Raw genomic sequence first — 12,250 nt, forward strand, 5'->3', positions numbered from 1 at the left:
TGCTGGGGCAGAGCACACAGGAGAGCTCTGCAGGCAGTTAAAGGAGCCTACAGGACAGCAAAACCACTCAAGTGGGGAAGGGCTCATCCAGCTGTGCTGCTTCCAGGTTCTATTATCAAGGAGCTCAAATTTTTGCCCCCAAACCAAACCAGAAAAATTGAGAATAGTTACAAAAAACAGCATTTAAAACAAACAAGCAATTGACACTATTCTAAAATAAAAAGTTTATTAAACACATACATACATAAACTAAAGACAAGCAAACAAACAAACCCTAAAACCCAAACAAACAAAAAACCCCAACTACATTATCAAACTTTCTGGGCTAGGTTATTTTTGGTTTTTAAAAGTTTTTTAATTTAAATCCCATTTAGTTAGGGACGCCTGGGTGGCTCAGTTGGTTAAGCATCTGCCTTTGGCTCAGTCATGATCCCGGGGTCCTGGGATTGAGCCCCGCATCAGGCTCCCTGCTCAACAGGGAGTCTGCTTTTCCCTCTCTCTCTCTCCCTCTGCCCCTTCCCTCTACTTGTTCTCTCACTCTCTGTCACATAAATAACATCTTAAAAATAAATAAATAAATCCAATTTAGGGGACATACAGTGTATTACTAGTTTCAGGGGTAGAATTTAGTGATTCAGCAGTTGCATATAACACCTGTGCTCATTACATCAAGTGCCCTCCTTAATGTACATCAGCCAGTTACCCAATTCCCCCACCTCCTCTCCAGCAACACTGTTTGCTTCCTAGAGTTAAAAGTCTCTTATGGTTTGTCTCCCTCTTGTTTTCATCTTATTTTTCCTTCCCTTCCCTTATCTCTTTTGTTCCTTAAACTCCACATATGAGTGAAATCATCTAATATTTGTCTTTCTCTGACTGACTTATTTCGCTCAGTATAATACCCTCTAGTTCCATCCATGTCATTGCAAATAGCAAGGTTTCATTCTTTTTGTTGGCTGCATAATATTCCTGTGTGTGTGTGTGTGTGTGTGTGTGTGTGTGACCTTTTTTACACCAGGCTAGGTTTTTAGGGAGCAGAATTTGAAAAGCAAAATTAAATTTCTTCAGAAAGTGAAATGTATCTACACAACGTACAGATTTGGTAAGATCAACATTTTTGGCTACTGAATCCAATCCTGGCACTGGCTGGGGCCACTACTGCGTGATAGCATGGTCAGGTCCCTGGGCCCCACCCATATGCTTGCTGCCCTGGCAGCTGGGTCACAGTTACCACACTTTTCTAACGTGACAATCTGATTTACCCTGAGTATCTCCAGTCATAATAGTGGGAACCCACACAGATACCAAAACACTACCACCTTCCTCAGAGAGTCCAAAATAAGCACCAAGAACAGATAGATGTCTGGAGTCTTCAAAACTGTCCTTGGGTTTGATGGGATTTGGGTATAACCACTTGAGATGGAGTGAGAATAGCCATGCCGTCTTCAACCTTGGAGAGTTTCACACTGATGGGTCTATAGGAAATAGCACCTCCTACTTCCAAAAGGACAAAAGCATTACCACAGAATTCCAATCTGGGGCCAGGTCTGCTGCTCAACACAGAAAGTTTGGCTTCTCACCACTTGCACAAGATGCATGGACAAGGGAATCCAGAAGAAGGAGAAGTAAAGGGGTGACAGTGAGCAGAGGGCGTGAGGAGGGGTCGTGACAGGCATCCCTTTGAGGCAGGACCGCTGCTTCCAGAATAGAGTAATGCATGATGCTCACTATGCCTCAGGCATGGGCCCTGCAATCTGCTGCACTCAACTCGGATGTAGATGATGCTCTTTTCATTCAGTTTCAGAAATATTCACACACTCATAAGCCAAAGTTTGCTCTCAAATCAATTGACAAATTTATAACATTTTAAAAAAAGGTTTTATTTATTTATTTTTTTGTCAGAGAGAGAGAGAGAGCGAGCGTGCACAAGCAGGCAGAGAGGCAGGCAGAGGCGGAGAGAGAAGCAGTCTCCCTGCCGAGCAAGAAGCCCGATGCGGGACTTGATCCCAGGACCCTGGAATCATGACCTGAGCCAAAGGCAGCAGCTTAGCGGACTGAGCCACCCAGGTGTCCCAACAAATTTATAACATTTTATAACATTTTTCCTAGGTGCCCAGTACTGTCCTTACCACTCAAAGGAGCTAAGCATAAGAGTATTCACCTAAGACACAAGCCTGGTTCCAGAAGGGAGAAGATGAGGGGGATCTGTGTCAACTGGGTGCTAGAGACCCAATACTCACCAGGCCCCAAAGGCCTAGAGGATCCCTTCACTGATGAGACCAATTCCCACTGAATGGTGGTGCGGTCTTTTTTTTTTTTTTTTTTTAAGATTTTATTTATTTATTTGACAAAGAGATCACAAGTAGGCAGAGAGGCAGGCAGAGAGAGAGGAAGGGAAGCAGGCTCCCCACGGAGCAGAGAGCCCGATGCGGGGCTCGATCCCAAGACCCTGGGATCATGACCTGAGCTGAAGGCAGAGGCTTCAACCCACTGAGCCACCCAGGCGCCCCAGTGGTGAGGTCTTTAAGAGTACTACACAACTCTCACAAGGGATTCGCTTGTCTTGAGAGATATTCAACAGGCATAATTGAAGGAACCAGATAGCAAGGATCACACTGGTTCAAGATCCCTCTTTTTCTATGTTTCTAATACAGCATCATACTCCACCCTAAAGCCAATGAGTGTCCAGTTGCTGACCTGACAATGGGTGTACACTGTTCCTCTGAGCTGATGAGAGATAAGTTCTGCCCTTCCAGCATCGAACCCCTATGGTTCTATGATTCTTTAATGTCCATACAAGGATCCTTGACATCTTCTATTTTGTAGGTGAAGAAAAGCTTTTGATAGTTTATTTCCTAAAAGCACAGCTAAACCAGAGGAAAAACCAACCTTCTATGGTTCCCTGCCACTAAGTGAATTCCATAAGCCAGTCCTCCCTCAGTAAAACTTGGGGCTTCCTGCCATAACCCAAAACCAGGGACTAAAAGGCACCTTTAGACTTAGACACATATGGACAAGAAAAATTGCACTTTATGTTGCGTGTTCAGGAAAAGTCAGTACATGAAGGGAATCTTCCTATATTAAATATTTAAAATTCATGATAAGAGATTATGATTTAAAGTAATTCTTCCTGGGGTGCTTGGGTGGCTCAGTCAGTTAAGTGTCTGGCTTCAGCTCAGGTCATGATCCTGGAGTCCTGGGATCCAGCCCCACATCAGGATCCCTGCTCAGTGAATCTGCTTCTCCCTCTCCCTCTGCCCTTCCACCCTGATCATGCCCTCCTGCTCTCCCTCTCAAATAAACAAATAACATCTAAAAAAAAAAAATCAAGCAACTCTTCCTAACTTTTCTGGTTGTTAAGAATTCATAAATACTGGGGCACCTGGCTGGCTCAGTTGGTTAAGCCTCCAACTCAGTTTTGGCTCAGGTCGTGATCTCAGAACCATGGGACTGAGCCCTGTGTTGGACTCTGCTCTCAGCAGGGAGTCTGCTTCTCTCTCTCTCTTTCTGCCCCTCCCCCTAGGCACATGTGCTCTCTCTCTCTCTCTCTCAAATAAATAAATCTTTAAAAAAAATTCACAGTGCAATAGAAGATTCAGTTCTCCCTAGTGTTCCTGGGGCAAGGCTGGCCTGGATGTCAGCTGCTTGCTGGCCCCAGAGCCAGGCTGCCTGCTCTTTGCAGGGCTGCCCACCCCACCCTGTGACTTTGGTGGGTCCTCCACCTCATGCAGTCACTCCTGCTGTGGGAGAGGGTGGCACATGAGGGGCTGCTCACTCAGAGTCCATGCTGACTTGCAGATGGCCTAGGGTGCTCTCTCATTGTTACCATGTGGAAAGGGTCTACCCAGGCCCACAGCAACAGAGGGGAAAGCCAAAAGATACAGGTCCCGATGGGAGGCCATCAGCTCCCAGAGGTATCCGCATCCAACCTTGGACTACCTGACAACATATATCTATATCTATATCTATATCTATATCTTTATCTATATCTATATTTTTGTAATTAGATGTAAGGTGGCCAATCCAGTAGCTTGGCCCCTAGAAACATGGCAGTCTGAATGCCATGCCCTGAAAGGCATACGGGCACCATGGTCCCAGTCACTGCAAAACATGACCCTGTCCCTGTCAAGCGCCCCGGGCCCTGAAGAAAGGAGACTGCTTTAAGAAGCAATACAGAAGAAGATTTCCCCAAATAGGTCTAAAGACATAACCAATTAACATTGAAAATGCCAGTATGCTTCTTCGATACATTTGGCGAGCTGATACTGATACTCTGAACTTTCAGAGCAGAGCAAAGATACATGACGATACAACATACCCTTGAAGATTATGGTAAGGGAACTTGTCCTGTCAGTGAGGAAGACTTAAGTTAGAGCTATATGTCACATGTTCTTTAGTTGGAGCAAATACTACATAATAAAACATTCACAGGGCTCACATAGTAAAACATTCTTAAATGATGAGTTATCTTGCATTTTTGTTTTTTAGTTACAGGAAACAAATTAAAATTAAAATCTAAATAGTCACACACAAAAAAAGAATAGTGCTTTACCCTCACTAAATAACCCTAATAAATCTGGCCTCTAGAAAAACGCCTTTTTCAGGCACCTGTAGGGAATGATTCTGCGTGGCCTGGGCTTTGGCCGGGCTGAGCACTCACCAGGCTTTGCTCGATGAGCAGGCAGAAGAGGACAGCATTGCCCACTTCCCGCAGGTTTTGGAAGCACACTGTCTTCAGCTCCGCATACTCAACGATGTCCTTCAGCTGGTGGTGGAAGAACTCTAGGATGCCTGTGGTAGCAGAGAGTGAGGAGAGAGACTGAGGGGGTTGGAGGCACAGTCTGGGGTCTACAGCTGGGAGCACTCGTGCTGGCCAGGAAACATCCTCGGACACTGCCACTGTGCCTGCTATGAAGATGGCCACATGTCCCCTGACCCCAACATCTTTCTCGTTTGTCCATCACCTAGGCCTTGTGCCTTGGCTCCAAAGCCTCTATCTCTATCAACCCTGTATCTTCGGAGGAAGTACCACATCACAAGAATAAAGGAAAAAGACCACATCTCCAGCAGAAACAGAAACGGTTCTGAAAAATTCAGTATCCCCTCACAGGCACAGAAGGGAACACACTTAATCTGATACACGACATCTATAAAAAACCTGCAACCAATGTCATACTCAGTGGTAAAACCTGCATACTTTCTCCCTGAGCTCCAGAGCAAGACAACACATTTTCTTCACTGTCCTAGAGATCCTGCACATTGTAAAGGGCACAAAAAGACCAGGCATAAAAGCTGGAAAGAAAGTTAATATTCCTTAATTTGATCTATACATTCAAATGCCGACCCAGTCAAAAATTCCACAAACTGACTCCAGAGTTTATGTGGTCACGCAGAAGACCTAGAATAGCCAAAACAACTCAAAGAACAAAGTCAGAGACTTAACAGGTTTCAAACTCCTCAGGCCAACATGCCTGGTCCCAACTGCCATTTTGCAAGGACATCCAGGGCAGTTGACCCAGCAATAGAGTTCCCTGACCCTCGCTGGTTGGTGATCTTCAAGGTCCCAGTGCTGTCCAGGAGTCAAGGCCTCCCAGTGTTCAGAGCCCCATCATGTAGCCAACTAAGGGTGCTGCCTCCCCACGACCAGCTTCCTCCCTCGAATGTGGTAATTCCAGCACACCTGCCCACCCACCTACTCCCAGATGGAAGGCTGGTTCGTTTGTTCTACTGGAAACAATCAGACTTTGATTAGATTCCTGGCTTCCTCCCACCCGGGCAAAGCAGATCCTATCCTTATCAGTAAATTTCGACTTGATTTCCTACACTGCGGTTTGACGACTCATGCTGTCCCCTCCATGCTGCACCCCCAGGGAGGTGCCACACTCACCAGGAGAGCCATACTCGTGCCGGGGCAGGCGGCAGATCTTGGGCATCACCTCCATCAGTGTCTTCACATACTGCAGGATGGTGCCTTGCAGCTGCAGGAGAGAGAGGCTGCATCAGCCACTGACGTCATTGTCCCAGAGGTTGTGAGTGGTGCATGGGGCTTCTAAAAAGGAGTCTGTTTGTAAAACACACAGCAATGAGCAGGACCGAAAATCACATTGGCTGGGAAAGGAAATCCTATCCACAGAACGAAACCAACCGCCACCAGGGTAATTTAACAAGACTAACTAAATGCATGTTCTAAAACACGGTTCCCCGGGGCACGCCTGGGTGGCTCAGTGGGTTGGGGCCTCTGCCTTTGGCTCAGGTTATGATCCCAGGGTCCTGGGATCGAGCCCCACATCGGGCTCTCTGCTCAGCATGGAGCCTGCTTCCTCCTCTCTCTCTGCCTGCCTCTCTGCCTACTTGTGATCTCTATCAAATAAATAAATAAAATCTTAAAAAAATAAAAAAAATAAAACACAATTCCCCTTTCAGGAGGCAAATGGTGTGAGCTGTGACAGTGGGAAGGCAAGGGACTCCAACTTTGGTGAGCACAGTGGCTCTGGGGAAGCAAAATCCTCATGCGGTGGTTCCTGTATTCTTCTGATCAATTTGGTGCAACTCCAGCACTGGACTCTGTCACCTCATGCGCCTAACACCTTCCAAGTTATGTGTTTTGGGGCAAAGGCTCCAGCTGAGGGTCTTAACAGAGACTGAGTGGGTCATGTAGTCATGACTGTGGCAAAAGACCCAACTTTTATATATTCTAATTGATTTTTGATCCAAAAAGTTTGTATATTTTGTCAACTTCTGAGAATTCTGTCAACTTTTGCTTTGCATTGTTAATAATCATATCATTTCCTTGAGGATTGCCAGTTTTATCTATGTGGCCAAAAATTCAGCTTTAAGGATGGAAAAGACGTGAAGAATCTTAAAGAAATGGGCTCAACCACAGAATGACAATTAAAATAGGGGAATCTGGGTGGCTCAGTCAGTTAAGCGTCTGCCTTTGTCTCAGGATCTTGGGGTCCTGGGATCACGTTCCACACTGGGCTCCCCGCTCAGCAGGAGTCTGCTTCTCCCTTTGCCTCTGACCCTCCCCCTGCTCATGTCTTTCTCAAATAAATAAAATCTTTTAAAAAAATGACTAAAATAATGGAAAAAGATTAAAGATTAAGATTTTATGAAGTTCTTTCTCAGTTAACAGAAATAATACATAAAAAACTAAATCTATGTAGTCTACAAACATCATTTTCTCACTCTTTCTCTTTCTAAAAATACTTAAATAAAAGACTTGTACAGATAACTTCTGACCTCAAGTTACAGAGATGAGTGTCTGAATCCTTTATTCACAGTTTAATCCCTGGCACCCAGGAAAGGGGCATACACACTGAAAGGGGGTAGGGAAGGCTACTTCTTCATATAAAGGCCACATTTTCTTATAAGGCAATGTGTATTTTGGCACTTAGCTTTTTCTATGAATTACTTAAAATAACATGGACCTGGCTTTTCCACCCCAGTGAATTCAAGGCTGTGTGAGATGCTGGTTTTTTTTTCTTTGTAATAAAAGCTTCATATATGGTCTTACCTGTTCCTAGCATAGAGCTCCTAAAACCCTTCAAATTATCCTAAAAGAGCTTCTTAAAGGTGTCTCTTGTTATGTTAATGAGGTGACTTTCGGAAAGCACCTACCCATGGGGGCTGGTTGCCAGAAGAACCAACCCCATGGTAAGATTTGGGTCTTTTAGTCCCACACCTAGACCTCTGGGGATGGGGAAGGGACTAGAGGTTCATTCAGTCACCAAAGGCCAATGATTTAATCAGTCCTGCCTGTGTAGTGAAACCCCCTTAAAAACCCAATAGGGTGGGGTTTGGGAAGCCTACAAGTTGGGGAACCAGAACAGTTCCAAAAGTCACCTTGAGGGGCCCCAAACTGCATGAGGACAAAAGTTCCTTTCTTTGGGACCTCTAGCTATGTAGGTCTTCACCTGGCTGTTGATTTGTATGCTTTGTAATAAACTGGTAATCTAGTGAGTAAACTGGTCTCCTGAGTTTTGTGAGCTGCCCTAGTAGTTCACTGAACCCAAGGAGGGGGCTGCAGAAATCTCTGATTTATAGCCAGTGGGTCAGAGGCACAGGTGACAAATTATACTAGAGATTGAGTGAGGGTGGGCGTGGGGCAGTCTTGTGGGTGAAAGCCCTTGAACTGTGTGATCTGATGCCACCTCCAGGAAGATAGTGCTAAGATTGAGTTGAAATGCAGGACACCCAATTGGTATCCAAGAATTGCTCAGTGGAGTGTTTGAATCCTTTATTCTCCTCCTCACAGGACATTTGGGTGCAGAACCCTTCACCATGTAAAGGAAGTCCATGGAAGGAAACGTACCAGGCTCTTCACGACCTTCAGTAGCTCCTCCATGACCACGGCAATGCCCTGGTAGCCGAGCAGCCGGCAGATGACCTGGAAGTGAGGAGGCCCCACGAAGTTCCGGTAGCTGCCATAAATGCTAGAGTACGCCAAGTTCAAAGCCTGGGGGATAAAGAATGTAAGTGCTTCATGAAGTCTCCAGTGTTCTCCATATGCTTACTGTGCCCACAAGATGAACTGCTGCACCCAAGATCCAGTCACTATACATACCCTTAAGGCAGAGAACACCAGGGAATTTGTTAGACTCCCCCTTATTGGTATTTATGTCTTCAACATAAGGACATGACTAGCAAGCTTGTTAAAACAGAAAGGAAACCAATTTCAAGGATTTCTCAAACTGCCAGTTCTACAGAAGCCATTTTGAGGTCCTGGAAAGAGAGACAAGCACATCCTCACTGCTGCCTCCTCAGAGCTGCTCCCAGTCTCCAGGGGACAGAGAACAACAGAGCAGTGGAAACTGTCTTCTCAGGGACACACATGGAGCTGGAGACAGAGGCCCCCACAAGGTGAGCAGGTGACAAAGGCAATCAGGGTGGTTTCTGGTAGGAGGGCGCCTCCAAGCTTATCTAAGGACATGGTGCACACTCAGCAGGAGGACACCTAACAAGTACTCAGTGCTGTGTGTTTCCCTACTGGCACTTCTTCCACTGCATCCCACAAATTCTGATAGATTTAGATTTCATTTCGTTAGGTGTCTTTTTAAAAAATTTCCCTTGAGACTTCCTCTTGACCCATGGATCATATAGAAACATAGTAGTTTCCAAGCCTTTGGAGATTATCTTGTCATCTTATTATTACTGACTTCTAGTTTGAATCCACTATGGTCAGAGAACACACTCTGTATGACTTCAACTCTTTAATTTCCTTGAGGTTTGTTTTATGGCCCAGAATATGGTCTATGTGGGGGAATGCTCCCTGGGCACTTGAAAACAATGTATGTTTTGCTGTTGTTGGGTGGAGTGTTCTAGACATGTCAATAATATCCTTTTGGTTGATGCTGTAAACAACTGAAGTTCTTTATTGTTGCTCATTTTCTGTCTACTGACTTTATTGATGACTAAGAAGAATGTTGAATACCCCAACTATAATTGCGGACTTGTTCATTGCTCCTTTCACTTATGTCAGTATTTGCTTCAAGTATTTTGAAGTTCTGTTACTTGGTACACAAACATTTAGGATTGCCATATTTTCTTGGTAGCTTGACCCTATAATACAATGTCCCTCTTGGGTCTCCGACTATCTTTGCTTCAAAATCTACTTTATGTTTTATTAATATAGTCACTCCTTTCTTCTGATTAATGTTTGCATGATGTATTTTTTTTTTTTTTAAAGAGGAAATAGCAAATGGCTATAACCTTTCATTTTTACTTTAATTTTAATGCTTAAATACCTAATTTCTTTTTTTTTTTTTTAAGATTTTATTTATTTATTTGTCAGAGCGAGCGAGCACAGGCAGACAAAGTGGTAGGCAGAGGCAGAGGGAGAAGCAGGCTCCCCGCGGAGCAAGGAGCCCGATGTGGGACTCGATCCCAGGACCCTGGGATCATGACCTGAGCCGAAGGCAGCCGCTTAACCAACTGAGCCACCCAGGCGTCCCTGCATGATGTATTTTTATCCATCCTTTTACTTTCAATCCACAAATATAATTTATTTGAACTGCATTCCTTGTTCAATCATGTTTTTTAAATTCACTCTGCCAAACCTCAGTATTTTAACTGTATTTAGATCACTTACATTTAGTACATTTATATTTAGTAATTATACATAATGTAATTATTGATAGATAATCTAAGTAGGGTCTGCTTCATTCTTCCTGACTTCTTCTGGGTTACTTAAACATTTCTAGAATTCCACTGTGAATGATCTATAGTAATTTCAAGAGTATCTCTTCACCCAGATGTATTAGTGGTTATTCTAGGTCTTACATTATGAGTTATCACAATCCACTTGGATTGAAGTATATCAACCTCCCCTTCATTTAGGTTCCCTGAATCCTCCCCTGTCCCCTTTATCATTGTCTTAAATATTTCCTCTACATACACCAAAAACCACATCAAAAAGCTGATTCTGAAGAATCAGCACAGCAGGCCTGGATGCTCAGCTCTTGAGTATCTTCAGGAGCCCTGCTTCCAATTCCTGGGAATTTAGCCCATAAAATGTTACCAACTGATAAGGTTGTTTTCTACTACTGGGACATTTAACCATGCTACAACTTGTCTAGGCTGGATGTATAAATAGTAATAGTAATTAGTAATTAGTAATTAGTAATAGTAATAGTAATAGTATTACTATTAGTAATAATAATTTACGGGGGCTCCTTTCCTTCTGGGGGTTCTGGAGTTTTTAGTAGCTGTGAACTAGACAGGAGGCATGTGCCTACGTACCCAGCCCTAATGAAAGCCTTGGACCAGAGCAACTGAGTGGGCTCCTGTTCTCTGGGCAGAAAAACTGCATGAACCATGCAATTCCCATAAGGGACAACGTTGGTAGCCTGTACCTGGTTCGACCACCACCAGATGTGTCTTTTTCCCTTACTGGTCCTGCTTTGCATCCTTCTGCAATAAGGAACTATAGCTATGAGTATAAATGACTGAGTCTGTGAGTCCTTCTGGACAATCAGAATGTATATGTGGTCCTAGAACCCAAAAATAGAAAGTATGGGACTAAACAATTACCAAACACAACAATGACCAGGTTGGAAGTTCTGCTAAGTGCCCATCCTGTGCCCAAGCCTACAACCCCCACTTACAACCATAATCCCACTTGAAAGGGGGCATATTTTGATCAACAACTTAGATATACTTTCCTCTTCCCAATTGCTCCTTAAAGCACCACAATGTGTATTTAAATGCTAGGATTCAGTGTAAGGTTTTTTTTTTTTTTTTTTATTTTTTTAAATTTTTTATTTATTTATTTTTTTTCAGTGTAAGGTTTTTGCTTGATAATAAATTGTAATGTTTCAAAAGAAAACCATGAGAAATATCAGTGATATCTGATGGCCTCAGGAGCTTGGGAAGGTGCTGGAGGAGGAGGACCCTTAGCTTACCCCCATCTCATCTCCAAGATAGCATCTATCTCCAAGTCAGTAACTTGGAGAGCGATCTGAATCCTGGAAGAACAAACTCCAAATGAAATACAGAGAAGAAGCTACATCTGAAATATTAGGAAGATCAGAAAGGCAGAGGGAGGCTGACCACAAGAGGAGGGAGCTGTGCATCCAAAGAGGGCAAAGAAATAGGACCTTGCACGAGGAAGCTCACATAGGGAGGACTAATCTCTGTAACTTTTGGCTTTAAAAACCAGAGGAGCTGCATCAAAATCAAAAGCAAGCCAACACCAGTCATATTATAGTTAAATTTGCAAAATATAGTGATAAAGAAAAAAATCCTAACAACAGCAAGACAAAGAAGTCCCTAACTTACAAGGAAGACCCCATAAGGTTAGCAGCAAACCTCTTTATAGAAATGTAACAAACCAGAAGGGACTGGCATGATAAATTCAATGTGCTGAGTGGGGAAAATGTGCAGCCAGGAATACTCTATCCAGTTAGGCTAGCATTCAGAATAGAAGCAGGTGAAAGAGTTTCCCAGAAAACAAAAACTGAAGGAGTTCATGACCACTAATCCAGCCCTGAAAGAAGTATTAAGAGAGATTCTGTGAGTGGAAGGAAAGACAAAAAAGCAACAAAGACTAGAAAGGAACACTAGAAAGGAACAGAAAAAAATCTCCAAAAACAATGACAAAACAAGTAAGAACACGGTACTAAATACATATCTATAGATAATTACTCTGAATATAAATGGACTAAATGTCCTCGCCTCCACTGAGCGACGTTTGAAGCCAGCCTGGCTATGACCAGAACACTCACCAGGGCAGCATTCTCCCCCACTCACAGCA

General features: G+C 43.8%; 1 protein-coding gene across 3 annotated transcripts in view; it reads right to left on the reverse strand.

Moving 5' to 3' along the window:
- CYFIP1 (cytoplasmic FMR1 interacting protein 1) overlaps positions 1 to 12,250 on the reverse strand; it is a 119,991-nt gene that overhangs the window by 15,033 nt on the left and 92,708 nt on the right. For all 3 annotated transcript variants that reach the window (XM_080809536.1, XM_080809535.1, XM_080809537.1), the window contains 3 exons: positions 8,312 to 8,455; positions 5,885 to 5,975; positions 4,658 to 4,788 (listed from right to left, as the gene is read on the reverse strand). In XM_080809536.1, the coding sequence (XP_080665662.1) occupies positions 4,658 to 4,788; positions 5,885 to 5,975; positions 8,312 to 8,455 (366 nt within the window). The remainder of the gene's footprint in view (positions 1 to 4,657; positions 4,789 to 5,884; positions 5,976 to 8,311; positions 8,456 to 12,250) is intronic.

Source organism: Martes martes (genome assembly GCF_963455335.1).
Source record: "Martes martes genome assembly, chromosome: 7".
NCBI classification, from domain to species: domain Eukaryota; kingdom Metazoa; phylum Chordata; class Mammalia; order Carnivora; family Mustelidae; genus Martes; species Martes martes.